At 39.8% G+C, this 17,199-nt stretch overlaps 1 protein-coding gene across 3 annotated transcripts in view; it reads right to left on the bottom strand.

Moving 5' to 3' along the window:
- Positions 1-17,199, bottom strand: part of ATP8A2 (ATPase phospholipid transporting 8A2) — a 315,299-nt gene that overhangs the window by 30,325 nt on the left and 267,775 nt on the right. For all 3 annotated transcript variants that reach the window (XM_005516272.3, XM_088050971.1, XM_088050972.1), the window contains one exon: positions 4,468-4,556. In XM_005516272.3, the coding sequence (XP_005516329.3) occupies positions 4,468-4,556 (89 nt within the window). The remainder of the gene's footprint in view (positions 1-4,467; positions 4,557-17,199) is intronic.

Here is a 17,199-nt window from a genome sequence, read left to right as displayed (position 1 = left end):
ATGAAGCACACCAAAATCTGAAAGTTAAGATTATCAGGATGTACTTAGAAGGGTGTATTGTTAAAACAAACCACCAAAGGTGTATGGTTTGCAACATCAACATACCGTGTCAAAAGGAAAGAGTAGCCAGGATATTTTGAAAATGCATAATGCTTCAGCAATGTGAGATTACCAACAGCTGCACAGAAATTAATTAGATTCAAGTTGCTATAACTACTTAGGCTAATGATTAGACTGGTCTCCTCTTTGAGGAAGGGAAAATATAGCTGTTAAAATGAGAAAGCTTTGAGGCTATTAATTTTTATAATCTTTTCGGTTGAATTCACTATCACACTCTTTAATTTAAACAGATACACTGAAATTTTGACCTTGAAATTTTGACCTTCATCTCTTCCCTTTTAAAGAGGTCATACCTACTATTGCAAACTTCAAGACTGAGCACATTTGGAGTATTTCAAATCCTTCATAACCAGTTTTCCCCACTGAAAAGAACACAGAAATGTACATGTTACTCAATCTTTTCCAAAGTTCCATGTTTATCTTGCCATAAGCCATAAGAGATCTTTTTCTCTTCCCTTAGAGTGAATATTGAATTCAAAATTTGACAGAATGGATCCTGATCAACAAGTCCAACTTGTGCAGTACAGCACTAAGAGGCATGACACATATGATATAACATGGCAGAAATACTGTTGGCCAGAAGTTGGGGATAATGAAGTGTTTTGTAAGTAGTGTGAAATGATGAGAGACGTGGGCCCTTCTGGGGCTGGTAGTTGCTATGCACTGAGTCACTCCTTTACTTGGAAGCAAGAGCACCCATGGAACATGTTCTTGCTATTGATAATCAAGTATTATCAATAAATAAAAGAATATGAAAAAGGCCTGAGCTAACCCATCCACATGTTCCCTCAAAAACAAACAGTAAAATATGGTATTACAATTGCCTCAGAGTCTGGGCTTGCTCCTATCAAAGTCAACTGCAAATATTCCACAGATTGCTGGCACCAGGACTGGATACTTCATGACTTTTTCCCTAGAGCACATTACAAACTTTTGATGCACAGAAGTACAGCTGGGATTCTAAGCTTTTAGGTGAGTTCTCTACAAGTGCACAATCTCTGGATGCACAATCAGTCCTCAGTGAATGACAACTTGTTTGTTGTTGCTGTTGGCTAAAATTTGATGCATTACATAAAGACAAACTCACCTTTCCCTCACATGCTGGAATATTAAGATTAGAGACTATAACAAGAGGCAAAAGGCTGTCTTTGTATTTTGTGTGGCCCTTCCCCTTTGAATCCAGGGAAGTGCATCACTGGCATAGGATATTTAGGGGATTCAGGAGGCCAGAATCTGCCAGGGAGCAGCATGGTGACATTCTTAAATGTTTCTCAAACATGACGCTACCTCTACTCTGTCTTATTATCCTCACTACCATTTTATGAGTCTTGTATTTCATGGACTGCAAGTATATGCAAAGATGGGAAGGGCTCCTCATATCTTCTTTTACACTGCAGAACTGGCAAGTGCAAACTGCTTCTTCCCATGGTAAAAAACAAAAAAGTTAATGAAAATTTTGATAATGATTGGAAGGCTCAGGAAATTTTTCACTGTAAAATAATCACCAAGACATCAATTAGGAAAAAATTCTTGCCCACTTGCCTGATTTTGCAGGAATACACGCTGTGTTTTCATGATTCCCGCATACCTCTGTGAGTCAGCTATTCCAAGACATCCTAGAGCCAGTGACATGTATTCAGGTGACATGTGCCAGCTGTGAGAGAGCACTCACCTTATAAAGCTCTGCTCATTGTAATGGTGGCACAACTAGGATTTTTACAAGGCAAACCAAGGCACTGAATTCAGGGTAGTGGACCAAAGTTAACAACTTATTGCAACCACGTATTAATAATAAGCTTCCTTCTCTTTAAAAAGAGAGTTCTCCACATTTCCCTGATTCATTTAAAAAGGAGAAAAAAACTGAAAAAGAAAATAAAAAAGCCTGGAGCCACAGGGAACATGGGAGGTAAGTGATGTGTTGACAACGGTAGCCTGCATAACAAAGACATTCTTGCTTCAGCATTAGAAATTTTGATAGTAGATGCAGCACAGCAGTTTATAAACAAGAGATTTGTATGTGTCTGAAAAAGACTTTCCAATCAACCTTCTTCCAGACAAGGCTGTATTGTGTTTATGGCTTTCTGGCAGTATTTGGTACTGAAATTAGGCATGTACCTTTTGGGTCATATGGGTGTTCTGTCTGTGGACATGTGCTTCATGTCCAAAAGAAACTGAAAGGGATAAATTCCATGACCATGAGCAATCAGGGTTGCTGGAATTTTATGGCCAAAACCATATTCTGCTGAACTACAGAGAGCAATGTGGTGTAACCACTGCTGTGGAAATGTGCCAGCTGATTTCCAGAGGCCTTAGGCTCCAGTTTTAAATGGCAAGCCTCTTGGAAAGGAAACAGACCTTTACTCCTTCCATATGGCAGTGCTGATAGCTGTGTCATTTAATTTATCCTAGTTAAAACGTTAATGGTGTTAATTTTTCAGTGATGGCTCAGTTTAAAAAAAAAAAAAAAAAAAAAAAAGTCCTGGTCAGAGAAGAGTTTTTTTGCTTTATATTGCTAGGAGCCTCCTGTTTAAAATCTGTTGGGAAAATATCTGGTCTATCAGTCATACATGTTTGTCTTGAGAGTTTCACAGTCTCTACACATTCTCAGTCTGAATGACTGAAAGGATTATGTTGCTTAGATTTCTTTAAGAAATATTAAAGAACAGGCTCAGTCAGTAACAGAGTTTGAAATGACTAATAGCTGAGGATGAGCCTGCCATGGTCTGGACTGTTTTACAATTCATGAGCCATTTTTGCCAAGAACTGATAAGAACAGAGGACAACTTCAGGACACTCAACTATCATGAAATCATTAAAAAAGCTGAAGTTTTTTTTCAGAGTTTTAACAAGCAGGTCACAGACACAGTGAAGTATCTAAATTTAAACATTTTGGCCTCAGTTTTAGAATTTTAAAATAATTTGCAACTACAGAAGTTTAGTGAGTGAAAAAAAAAACCCACCTCAGATGTGCTGGACTATTAGATCAAATCACAGCTGAAAATTCACATTACAATATTATTTTAATTTAAAGAGTCTAGTTTGTGAAAATTAATCTTAGGGACAAAATTTATGAAGTACTTACTGACTGGTAGATTTGCCTACTACCAGTTTAATTTCATGGTGCTATCAACCCAATATGAAATAAAACCAGATTATCTGATCTGTGCATATGACTCGATTTACCTTTCAGGAAGGTGTTTGAAATGTGCTGTGTTTGGGAAACTTTCTGGGTTTTTTAGTATTTTCTGCATTTTTCTGTGAAGCAGATTGGTGGACTTGGCAGTGTTACAGTCAGACTCAATAATCCCACAGGTCTTTTCCAACCTAAATGGTTGCATGACTCCCTGACTGACCAAGAGCTCATTCTGGGAGCAAAGTGCTATGTGTCATGATGCTTCCACCGTGAGCCTGTCTGACAAGTGATAAGCTAACCTGTATTTCCTCTTCATTCCAGGCAGGATCTGCCTTTTTGACCCAGAGTTGGAATGTCCTGGGTCCGGCTTGCACAAGGTTATTATGTATCCATGTAATAAAACCTTCCTAGTTGTAACACAGCTTTCCAAGGGAAAAATTGGAAGGTTTGGTGCTTAAGACACTTAAAAGTAAGCAGAACAGAACACCACAAATTCTAAGTTAAAATTATTACTTCTGTATTTCAAAGTGCAACATCAGAGGAGGTAAGTTGCTTCCCTTTAAATCCAAGTTCTTGGAATTGTTTTCCTTCCACAATGCTTTGAAAGCAGAAAATTTTGAGAGAAGGGAATTACACAGGCTTATATTTCACCAGTTTGTTCCTTCTCCTTGGGCAGTGAAGGTACCATTAAGACTTCATTTCAAACATAAAGCACAGAGTATTGCTCTTCTCCCAGTTCATTCTCCAAAGACCCCACTGCTGATGGAGAACCTAAAAAGCAGCTGACGAAGAGCTGAGAGCTTACTGGGTATGGATTAGAGTGCCACATTTCTACTTTCTACCTAGCCTTACTCAGATTCAACAAATTATTTGCTCCATTTTCAGGAAGAGGAAATCTCAGATGTCTGATTTAAATTTGCCTTTAGCTAAAGGGTAGGCAACACAAACAATCCTAAGGTGACACACCTTCATTACTCAGACAAGGCCACCTCCTTCAGATTTAGTCCCGACTATTCATTCTCTCACACTGCTGGGTGCCATGGCAGGTGAGGAATCACCCACTTCACCTTTTTTCCCTTCCAAACGAGGGATTTTTTACACCATTTTACAATCACTGAGAGACTTCAGAGCTCTTTACAGAACAGTACTGGACTGGACAACACGTGCACAGAGAATAATTCCTACAACACTGAGAGGACTGGTTTGGGACTTACGCTGTCCATGCCACGTCTTTAACAAGGCACGCAGTGGGCACAAGAAACAAGCCAAACCAGAAGTATCCACATCTTAACACCATTCCAGCCTGTGAAGAAAACAAACAAATAACTCATGAGTATTTTCAAGCCATTACAGGTTAAGTGGTTAGGTAGAGTGATGGCATCAAACTAATACTGCATCCATGACCTGGGTGATGTTGAAATTTAATAATGGACCAATAATTTAACAAACAGCCAAGGCATTTTTCATTGCAATAATTCCTTGTGACTTCAAATTTCTTAAACATTTCTGAAAAAGCACATATTTTGACCAAATCCTCCAATGGTATTAAGTTGTGAAACCAGGCAGACATATTTTTAGTCATGGAGAAGAGCACCATAAGTATATTCTGCTTGCACTTTTGACTACCTTTTGTGCCCTTCGCTTACTCTTTCCATCTACTGTCTTAGACCTCTGAGCAGCATCAAAGTGACATAAAAAAAAATACATTTCTCACTAAAATGTTTCAGTTGTATTCCACTTAAATACAGCACTTCCTGTTCAAGCTACTGCTGCCTGAAACCCAGGGTGGGAAAGATTCACTCCTGTCCTACAAATGGCTTTTTTTACAAACAAAGAGCTCTAAGTTTATATTTGCGTTCTTCTCATTGTTGTAATGCTTGAAGAAAAAGCTTGGAGGGATTTGAGAAGGAAGCTATCTGGAAACCTTACATATCCCAGCATACACAAATAGTTATGGAATGAAGTTGAAATATAGCACTATTTACAGAAATGCTATTCTAGCTCATTAGAACCTTTTGCAGATAAATTAATGGTGACTGAAGACCAGGTTTGCTACACAGAAGATCTGAGACAACCTCATCATCCCTTCCATGGAATACACGTGCTTCCCATCAGCATTGTTAAATACTGCTGCACATTAGAAAATACTTTTTTCCCCCTGTAGCCACTTGTGTGCACCACACAACTGAAACAGAGGCTGAAAGGTTTCAACAGCATTTCCAGTGTCTAGACAGATTTTGCTCTCTTACTGGTTATAGACACTACCATATCTCTTTCCCAAATTCTCAATATTCTCAGTATTTTTTATGCCACACACGCGCACCTGACATGTCAGCAGTGTAACACAGGCTTGGCTGGCTCAGCTTTGTCACACACTGCAGCACACAAGCACTCCAAGCCTGCAGTGCTGAAGTGTCAGGACGTGGCACAGGCAAAGACAGAGCTGAGCTACAGAGGAAATGGAACTGCATCTACTAGCCTTTGAACACACTGGAGACAAAATTAGTCATTATACACCTCATAAGATGAAAATGATTGCTCACAACAGTAGACTTCTACCACTCACTACAGTAAAGCTCTTAAACTGAGAGAAGCCATCACAGAGCTCTGCCAGGATGTTCACCAGTAGCATCCAGCATCTTCTCCCAGTGTCAATCTCTATCTAAAGTTGTTCACCTAACAACTCAGTCATATTTAGCAGCAACTTGCCCTTGGGTTGCCCAGTAGTGAGTACATCCAAAAGCGGCTTTCACTTTTAAATGTTAACTCCTCCATGCCACTGCTGGACTGACGAATCAGTGGTAAATCTTGTACTGAAACCAAGAGCAAGCTAGACTGTGCCAAAACATTCACAGACACTTTGCCACCCACAGACAGTAAGCAAACACATTCCAGTCAAAGAATCAGCTCTTGGTTATTTGGGAGCCCTCATGCCTACATCCACATGAGAATGCCAGAAGCACACAGGCAGTTTTCATCTATGCTTATTTAAGGAAAAGGATGTACAGAAATAAGAGGGAATTAATAACTTTATTGTTAGCCAAAAAATTGAACCATAATAACAGTGGCAAAACATAATAAGATTTATCCTCATGCTTTGCTTTTCTTTGGCCTTGACCCTGCAAGTGCTGGCAGTCACAGAATCACATCAGCATTTCCACTCACTATCCTTCCTCTGCCTATGCTAATAAAGGCTAAAAAAGGGCCATAGTATTCTATATGCATTTTCTGGTATTTTTGATTGAAATATTTTACGTTCCATTTCTTGCTTTTCTAGCCGAAAGCAACTTGACACACTTTCAAAGTGCAGAACAATCTGAGTATGTGTTCTATAGAAGTTTAAATGCTATTGTTTTTGTAATAAATGCTGACATCTCAATCAATGGCTATGAATTTGGACATGTGGCATGTTGGAAAAAACCTCAAAGTCAAATACTTTTTGCCTGCAATTATGTATTTTACTCAAGTATTATTCTGTTCATAAACTTCACTATAACAGAAAAACTATTCATCTCATCAGAACCCTGTCAGACACTCATTTTACTACTGGCAAGGCTTTTTCCACACAATTCTCACCAAGGTTTTACTCCATTCCTCAGCTCATCTGGAACGTTTCTTTCCTGCTCATCTCTAGTTTCCTCTTGGAGTTACAGGACTGCTACACTTCAGGACAGTGAACTGGTCTGTCTTGCAGGCACAGCTCTGCCTCTGAACACAGCGTTCTCCCTGGCAGGATTACTCCCTCTTCTCACAGCATGGGAGCTCCTCCGCAGAGCATTCACAGCAAATCACCCAATGTGCTCTGGGGATGTCCATAGACAGCACTTCCAGGTTAGTCCCCAGATTGTAGGATAGAGAGCTGGGTTACGAGCAGAAGCTGCAGTAAGAACACCTAAATATCCCTACAATGCTTTTCTCACGCTTCCCAGCTGTTGCTGTGCTCTATTCCAATTGCTGAGCCAGTCATGACAACAGTGAAGACAGTACTGCAATACATCTTCAGTGAAATATGGCACTTCTATATCTAGTTCCTGTGAACACCACTCTTCAGCTATCAGTTATTATCCCAGGATAAAAAAAACAGAGATACCAAACAGGAACCACTACAATTTTAATTTTTTTTTTTTTGGTAAAGATCATCACACAAAGCAGGAGTAGAAATAGGTTGTTTTTTAAACAAATTCAAAATATTGACCATCTCTGCTATCACAGAGGTCCCATGATAGGTAACAAAGTAATTTTTGTTCTGTCTACAGATGTAAACGTTAGTGACTATCACATCCAAAGTGAATTACCAGAGACCATTAATCACATGGCATCCCCTAAAAACACTTGAGACTAATGCAAGTCCTCCTTCTGAGAACACTGCAACTTAAACTGTTGCTACCAGTAGACTGCCTTTCAAACACTGATTAATCTGCCACAGACAAAGCATTCATTGTAGAGAATTGATAACATTTGTTAAAAAGAAAGAATGGGAACAAGAAGAGAAAGAAAAAGAACTTAGTTCCAATTATTTCACAACTGAGAAGGAAATAATTTAGGTCCCAATGCCTTTAACCTCTTCTAAATAGCATTTGTAAGGGTGGACAATTTTTTTTTGTTTGTTTGTTTTAGTACCTTAAAAAAAAGTGATAGCAGTGACCATTCAGAATGACCAGGAAGATCATCTTTGTATTATTATTTTAGAAAGTGTAGGTTAAGGTGGGCTTTTATATTTGTTGGTTGGAGTTTAAGTTTTTCTTTCCTTATTTTAACTCAAGGACATGTTATGTACAAGCATATGAAATCGAGAATAGATTATTTTTTTAAAAAATCCTTAAGTTGCAATACAGTCTGGAATAATTTTCAAGCTCTTTTCTCCATTTTACTATTCTTAGTATGTAGATAAGCATCATTCCTAGTTGTACTGTTTCACCAATAGGTGGTGTCGCTATTGCCAACAACTTCCAAGGAGAACAAGACCAAAAGTGCCCAGGGATGGGAAGTCAATGTACACACTGTTCTGGTATTCTTATCACAGCATGGTTAGACAACTGGGGACCAGTAAATGATTCAGACAAAGCAAGCAAGGATCTCAATCATCTCATTCAAGAAAAGCAAGACAAAATTTAAATTCCTATTTTGAATAATGAAATTTTTTTATTATTTCATTTCCTCATATAACCACATAATTTGGACAAAAAATGGACAGCAAAAGTATAAGACCACGACGGAAACAGCTGGCTTTATATTTCCAGCACAAAAAAAAAAAATTCCTGGAAGTGTGCCTGGAGCCTAATCACAGTTCTCTCCATCAGACATGGATAAGGACCCAGTAAGTCACTCAACTGCTGTTTCATACTCATTCAATTCCAGCTTTGTACACTAGGGATTCAAGTGCAACCTGCAGTGCAGGCACATCACTGGGTCCCCAGCAGTCCAATGTGGATGATAGTATGGCACTGGTGCATCTCAGTTGGCTGCTTTGAGGCACTTTGGCAGCACTTGGTAAAGGAGGAGAGGGAGAGGATGGCCACATTGATTATTGTGAGGGACTCGCACATGGTGACACACAAGAAATATTCACTGCCATCACTGAGGTACTCTTCATCTGGACTTCTCAGACACTGATGACACTTGTGTGCACTGCAAGTGCAGCTCTGGGAGCTTGGCCCTGCTGCTCCATCTGCTCTGCCTCAGTGCCCAAAGCAGGAAGCAGTGCACGCACTAACACTAATACACCTCAAAGCAGCCAACTGAGATGCACCAGGTGGACTCTCTGCCAGTATCCATTCTCCATCAATTCTAGACCAGTGGCTTGGTCTGAGCACACCACTTCAGAAGGGTGAGAGCTGGGGAAGCCCAGCTGGTCACTCTGCTCCCATCCCATGTTAGGCAATTCATGTCTGCTTTTTAGTCAGCTGAGGGCAGTTTCTGCAAAGCCTGCCTCAGCCCATCGATCTGAGGTGCTGTTCCTGGACCCTCAGCCACAGACATTTTCCCACTGGTGCTGCAGGCTTGCACAAACAGTCCTGCTCCACTTAAGTTCCAATGCCTCATCTGAAGGTATGAGATATGGACAAACCTACTACTCTCCTCGAGAAGTTCAAGCATTAACACTGGGACACATTATAGCAATGCTCTGAAAACTCATATTCCTGCAAAAGATGGCCTTTCATTTGCTCTATAGACTCAATAGGGCTAATTCAGACATTGCTTTAAATGTCTAGAAAATATTTTCAGTAGAAAGTAAAATAACGTCTACCCCAATCTTGAAATTATTGCACTTTTAGTGATGTTACAACTTCTACATCTTTGTTTAGGTTTGTTGTTTTTTTTTTTTTTCTGATTTTTCAAATGCTCTTCACAAGTAAATTTGAACCCTAACTTCAGTAGGAAGAGAAACAGATTCCATGCATAAAAAATCCTATCGCATATTATGAACAATATCATTGTGCAAACTCCTCAGCAAATACATATTTGTGGTTTGCAGACCATTACCCACCCCTGTTTTCCTTTAGAGAACTGCACTGTGCACGGTCTGCATGTTTTGGGTCCTCTTCAGCCTGAACGTTTCAGTGCTACCACTGGGCAGTGTTCTTTCAAAAGGCCTGGAAGTTTTACCTCAAATGGATAGAAGTATTAATTCTTAACAATCAAGTGACTGAACAGATCTTAAGGAGACACAAGACTTGCCACAAACACTCTAAGCACTCCATGCCATGTAACAACTGTAGAGACTGTCATAAGCCAACCGATTTTTCACAAATTATTCTCAAGGCATCAGCTAGCAATAGATTTCTCACACTTCAAATGATTAAAAAGCTTTGTTACATTAAATCAAAACCTCCTACTGTTCCTGTTAGCTTGTGTGGAATGGTCAGTATCTCTACCCCATGCTGTTAATACTGTAGAAAATACACAAATAGTTTTAATGTTCCTGTATTATACAAGATCCTCAAGGTGCTACAAACACCAGACCCACCTTAGAGGTCGCATGCATTAAAATGCAAGTGCAGAGAGACGACAGGGCTAACTCAAGATTACACAAATCGACTGCAGAGCTGGGCAGATTGCCCAAGTCCCTCAGTTAAATCACATGACATGGAGAACAAGCCTACTGGAGCCCAAGTATGAAATATAATCAATATCCAAGAATGCAGTCTCAAGGATTTTCCCTATGCATGCTGAAACACGGTCTAGCCTCAACCTGAGTTGGTGCTTGAGAACTTTTTTCTGCAACATAACTGCAGCCAGCTCCAGGCTGGAGAGATTTAATAGATTCAGGGCTGACAGGTGCAATCCACAGATTTACCAGCTCCCTCTTCAGCAAATGTCTAGGCTGGAAAAGCACCTAGAGAGTAATCCCTTTGGGTTAGTGGCGAAGTGTTAAGAAATGAGGCAGAAGAATTTGATTTCCCCTCCTGCTTACACCACTGGGAGTCAGGAGTACCTCAGATGAAATCAGCAGAGCTCTGCCACTGAAAGGCTGGCTGGATATTTCCATATCTGAAATAAAGATGTGCAATGTTTTCCATAATGTAAGAGTTTTCATTCTAAAATGACTCAGATGAAAACAATGACCTCACTGGCTGGCTTGATTTAACATAATGACACATTGGTCCAGTCTCAAAACTATTTCCTCCCTCTCCCAGTCTCTGCTCATACCACCACATCCCCTTGAGAGCAGTAGGAGGAGGAAAGGAGGAAAAAAAAATCAGACACCTCACTCAAATATTTTGCCCCTTTCCCTTAATTTTTCCAGTCATTCTTGAAGACACATAGGAGCCTAGAGTAAGAAATCCATCCACTGTCTAGCTTCCTAGTTATGCAGCTTGTTGATATTTTTAATGTAGCACCTGGATATAAATGTAGGGAGGGACAACAGGAGCAGTACTTTGGGCAAGAAGAAAATTGCCAACAGCAGCACAAAGACATGTATCCAGCATTCCTAGTAAAGACCAAGGTGTTTTGAGATCCAGGTATCAAGCAAGAAACATTTCATTAAAGAAGTTGCTGGTTATGACAGATAAACAACCGCAGGAAAATACAAGTACAGAAGACCAAGAAAAATACAATGTCAACTCAAAAAAGACAAATTGCTTGCTTTAAGTCATTTCATGATCAGGAATTAACAATACAAACCTACAAAACAAAAATTAAAATCTTCAAGGGGAAGAAAAAACCCACCACAACTAACTTCACATACACTACTGTGGTTTTGAAAGGACTGGTTAGAGCTATAAAACCATAGGAGCACAGTGAAAGGATCTTTCTAGATCCTTTTATTTCTAAACTCTTTTTCCATAATGGAGGAACACGGCAAGTTAACAACCTATTCTTATTCTGTTTCTTAATGTAACTTACAGAAATTAGTATTTGATAGATACATTAATATATCATTGGCTAAACGTGTCCCACAGGATGCTAAAATAGGCTGTGTTTTGTGTTAACTAAAGATATATTCTATACATGCAGTCCTGCTTAAGGAAAAAATTACTTTATCTCATTACTTAAATAGTATACAACACTACCAATTAAACGAAGAGCCTGCCCATGCTACCCTCCATTATTACTCTGATAGCAGAGAATTAAGAAAATTAATCAGACAATGCTTTAATTTGATTTTATGGTTCACTAGCAGTGTAAACTCCAATTCAGTTCCATGCAGCCTATAATTTTTTTTCATTATTCATTACACTAAGCTAAGAAAAAAAAAAAGGAAATTTGTTTCTTCATAGTCATTTGGAGAAAACTGTTGGTTAAAAGTTAGTAGTAAAATCATGCTCCATGTAAATGGGTAAGTGGACTCCTGAAATTTTATTAGAAAGTACAAATCTCATTAACCAAAGGACCTTCTCCTTACAGTGAAACACCTCAGTAAATTTTTATCTAAGTAGCACCAGACACTAATTATTCTTTCACATTAAATAAAAAAAAAAAATTAAAATGCCTTTCTGTATTAGCATGAGCTTCTCCAACACAAATTAAAACCATGAACAACTTGGGAAAAAAACCCACTGACTGTTTATGTCATCCGAGATTTATTTTTCCTCACTTTAGTCAGGCTTGGTACTATTCTGAATCACGATAGTTTGTGTTTTATGAGATTTCTGAGATTTGTCCAACCACACATTTGTGCAACACAATATAATCTTCTTTTATACTCCAATTTAAGATGAACTTCCCCGGGATGGCGTGGCAGAGCAGGGCCATGGGCAGCTACGGCTGCTGGGCAGTGACCCGCCACGGTTCCTTCACTGAGCCAAGGTACAACGTGTAGGAAAGTGAGGCCAGTATGAAATCGAAGTCACACCTATACACACTTTTTAAAGAATCTTTGTACATTCTCTGTCCTTCCCCCTCAAATTACACCAACAACGGCATGAAATCTGAAAGAGGAACTTTGGCAGACTTGACAATGTAACAGTTTGTCTTGTTTACTGCTTCATGCACTTTAGGATAATCTTGTACTCTGCATGTAAGAAATTTATACTTAACATTCTCCTTTTGAAGTAATGTTCAGCATGTAACCACTCTTGTTCGGTGTCTAAGTTTCTGTAAAGGTTTTAAGAGCAATGACTTGTAGAGTAGCTGCCCTTATTTAATACCTGTGACATTATCATGAAAGCTGCAGGGGCAAAAAATTAATTTTACAGAACCCACCTTTGAATTTCAAACTCCAGGGGAGCAGTTATGTTTAGAAGAAGTTGTTCCTTGCCAGCAAAGATACAGGATATTTGTACAACTTGCTAAGTTATACCTACAGAAAGATTCAGAAACTTAAAATTTCCTGGCTTTGTGTGTTGGAAATTTCCAACTCTGCTACTACAACAGCACCGGCTTCCTCACATAAAATACTTTTTTTCAAGATATTCCCTCCTCCTCAGTATTAGTATTCCTAAGTAAAAAGATGTTCTAGAAGGAGCAGAAAGATCACTACACCTCCACCATGGCTTTGTGGTATGAATTTGGGTATATGTACTAACCTCAGAATACAAAAAAATACAAACACCCTCATTGGAGTATTTTCAAAGTAAGCTTTTAAACAAACAAATATTTAACTGGAAAATAGCATTTTTATATTAGTATGAAATAACACTTGCCCTGTCTCACATGATTGTTTCACTAACTTAAAAAATAAAAATATTTGAAATCTGCATTTATTCCTTTACTATTTGTTTTGCCACTGTGTCTTCATGTTAAGCTTTTTGTGCTTTTCTAGACCATCTTAAGAGAGTGCATTAAAAAATCTCAACATTAAGTACAATATTATTTCAGGTAGGTATAATCAGGTATCTATCCGCATGCCTGAGCCATCTAAAAAATTCTAGGTCCTGACTGCAGCTGCTGACCAAAAGACAAGTTCTACAGCACAAAGAAACATCTAAAATGGCCTGTGGCAGCACTTCCATCAGTATTAGCTCAAATGAAATTCAGCGTTTTGTCCCCAAATCTGGGAAATGAGTTGATGTCAGCAAGACTGCTGCTCTCCAGAGTCCTGATGTGGCAATTTAAATGGGGCAGGCTGAAACCTGCTCTTGCAGGCAGCGTGTTGGAGAGCACTGCAGCTCTACATGTGGTTTGCTGCCTGCAGTGAATTACAGCATAGAAACCCACAAACAGAAAACACTGTTGCTGATGTTCTGGTTTTTAACTTACTTACTTCCTAATATGATTTGAAATTGCATTTACTAGGATAACACTATTCCCCATGTCTTACATCCTATAGATTCCTTAGCAGCTCAAGAATTTCAGAAAATTACTAATAATCATACAGCAAGAATTATATCTCATAACTGCAAGGCTCAGAGAAGTAGACCTTTTCTTAAGATTGGGGCATAGGTTTATAAATTGATGAGCATGTTGAATTCTTACCAAAGTCAACAGCAGCTGAAAGTACACCACTTCCATAGAGGGAGTTCTGCATCCTGGAAAACTGTGTCCCTTAAACTCGGCTTCAGAGATCTTAATCTGCTACAGCAATGGTTGACTTGCATCAGATAACAGCCATTACTTCCCCACATTTTATTTCTCCAGGAAGAGTAATTTACTAGCTCAGTCACTACATATTCACATGGGATTTTATCTTCATTCAATGGTTACATTCTTATAGCATGTTCTGAATGCAGTTAGCTTGATGTTTTCTTTACTATCATACTGGCTCTCCTGAAGGCCCTTAAAGGCTTAGGGTCATTTTAACATGACTGCAGTTCAACTCAGATCAATGGAGCCTTACACAAGTACATAGTTTTTCCTATAAAACCTTACTCCTTTCCTGTGTTTTCTCTCCCAGAGTAATTTATGTCATTGTTTGAGCGCATACAACTTCTTCACAGAGCCACCATATCTCTGTGCCTTGTACTCTCACATATGAAGTACCTCTGCAGTGACTCCCACCACACTCTTGCCAAAGGGTCTCTCTTTATTTTTCTCCCTTCCTTTCATCCTTTACTGAAATCTTCACAACAGCATCACAAAATAGCAACAATTAATAGAATTTTTCTTTTCCGTATCACAAATCACAGCGACAGGTGCCTTCTCTGATTCCATAACTTAATGAATTGCTGCAAAAAGTTAGCTTCCAGCCCAGCGAGATGCCTGACAAGCCTCCCAGTAATGTGGTGCAGTATTTGACATCTGTAGGGGACACATAGTGCACTGCTCAGCCTTAGTCACCTCGTGCCACCCCTATGTTTCCACAGATGGTTGATTTCTGAGCACAGAATGTTCCAAACACGAGGGCCAGTGACAACAGCTGAACACAGGCAGTCCCATCCCACAGGAAACTTCTTAAGTGTAAAACACTGACAAAATGACAAATAGACCATGAGTCCAAGGAGTAGAGGCTCCGCTGGCCCCAGGTCAGGCACAGCCACCTCCTGCCTCACAGCCCTTCCCAGCAGGACAGAGCGGGCAGCCTTTCCACCCACAGCGGGCAAGGCAACGTGACCTTCAGAGACCCACCTCGCCAGCTGCTTTGCTGGGAAGAGCACTGTAGAAATGCAATACCACTTGGCACACTAGCTTTATTTTATTGTACTGATTTATGCTTTCCCTTTAATTAAAAGGTACCAGGAGAACATTTGGTTTTGATTCAGATACACAAAACCACCGAGGCCCACTTTGGGCGACTCCTCAGCGCAGGCCCAGCAGCTCCATCCACGTCTCCACAATGAATGACTTCCGCCAATGAGCAGCCCCAAAGCCTCCCCAGATCCTTCCTCCCTAATCCCCGACATCTGTTCTGGGTCCAGGCCGGGCAGTGGGACCCGCCAGGGCCTGCTGTCAGCGTGGCACAGATGAGTAAACACACCAGCGCCCGTGTCAGGCTGCCTGTGATTTCAGCTGAGAGCTCCGGACATGCGGCACGGTTCTCATTTAAAGCGTTCGGAGCGCTGAGGAAACACCTGTTAAGAAACTATCCAAAATAAATTTACCGTGAGTCTTTTAACCCGTGATCGACAGCGGCAATACGAGATTCGACAGCAGCGGAATTCAAAGCCCCACTGCAAACCCTGACCAATTAAATACATAAACAGCACAATTTTTCACTTCAGGTTAACAGTTACTATATCATTTCTCATCTTCCACTTAAAATAGATGCTTTTCTCACTGGAAGACTGCAGTTTGACCTATGCTGACCTAGTTTATTTTTTTTCTCTGTGCAAAAATCCTACAATGCCATGTTGTGTGTAGTTTTAAAAGAAACAGTCCCATACGGCTACTCTGTAAAATCGTGTCAGCCGCGTATAATCAGGAACGATTTTGAAATAGTTACTGCCTGACTACTAAAAAAGATGGATTTTATTCTGCTTATTATACTGTATTATATTATATGTTAGGATTATATTCTTCTTAAAGTCTGAAAGGTACAGTAGATGAAGATCAGTAATTTTAGAATTTATGTTAAAATAGTAGAAGCATCGAGATATTCCAAAGCTGTGACACCGGAAACAAATCTCAGTCTTTAAGCCTTGGAGTAACAGATAACTACCATTTTTAAAAAGACTTCCAGAAATCTTTTAATTTAAGCCGTTGTTTCCCCCCTTTAGGGACTCTGGAGGTTTACCTTGGCCCACAGTGGGTACCTCCCACTCCTCCCTGTGTACACATCTGACCAGCAATCACACTGCAAGCTGCTTACTAATGATTATGGAATTTTTTAAGAACACTTAAGTGACTTTGGAGCATGGGTCACAGTAATGTTCAAGTAGAGTCAGATCAAATATTTAAAATACTTTGCATTTCCCTGTTTCTTTCTATTCAGGGCTCTCCAGCAAGAACTCTGCTGCTTACTAATTTGAGCTCTACACCGTATCTGTGTGGTAGAAAACTTTATTTCTCAGATTGTAGCATCCTGGCTTTTGCTGGGGTAGAGTTAATTTTGTTCACAGTGGTGGATGATATGGGGCTGTGTTTTGGATTTGTGCTGAACACAGGGTTGATAATGTAGAGATATTTTTGTTATTGCTGAGCAGAACTTATACAGAGCCAAGGCATTTTCTGATTTCCATACTGCCATGCTAGAGAGGGGGCTGGGGATTCACAGGAGACTGGGAGGAAACTCAGCCAGGTGACCCCAAGTGACCAAAGGGCTATTCCAGAGCATCTGACATAATGCTCGGTGTATAAAACGGGGGCAAGAAGGAGTAAGAGGGGGACCTCTGAAGTGATGGTTTTTGTCTTCCTGAGTAACTAATACACCTGAGAGGGCTCTGCTCTCCTGGAGATGGCTGAACACCTGCCTACCCATGGGAAGCAGTGAATTAATTCCTGGTTTTGCTTCTTGTGTGTGCAGCTTTTGCTTTCTCTATTAACCTGTCTTTATCTCAACCCATGAGTTTTCCATCTTTTATCCTTCTAATTCTGTCCCTGATACAACTGGTGGGAGAGGGAGCGAGTGGCTTTTACTTTGCAATAAAATAAAATTCAGTGTTTTTCAGTAAACAGAGATAGACAGA

Source organism: Pseudopodoces humilis, chromosome 2 (genome assembly GCF_049639895.1).
Source record: "Pseudopodoces humilis isolate 2021_Gansu_Grassland_sample_001 chromosome 2, ASM4963989v1, whole genome shotgun sequence".
NCBI classification, from domain to species: domain Eukaryota; kingdom Metazoa; phylum Chordata; class Aves; order Passeriformes; family Paridae; genus Pseudopodoces; species Pseudopodoces humilis.
The sequence above is the reverse complement of the archived record's forward strand: the minus strand, read 5'-3'. Positions and strand labels throughout refer to the sequence as shown.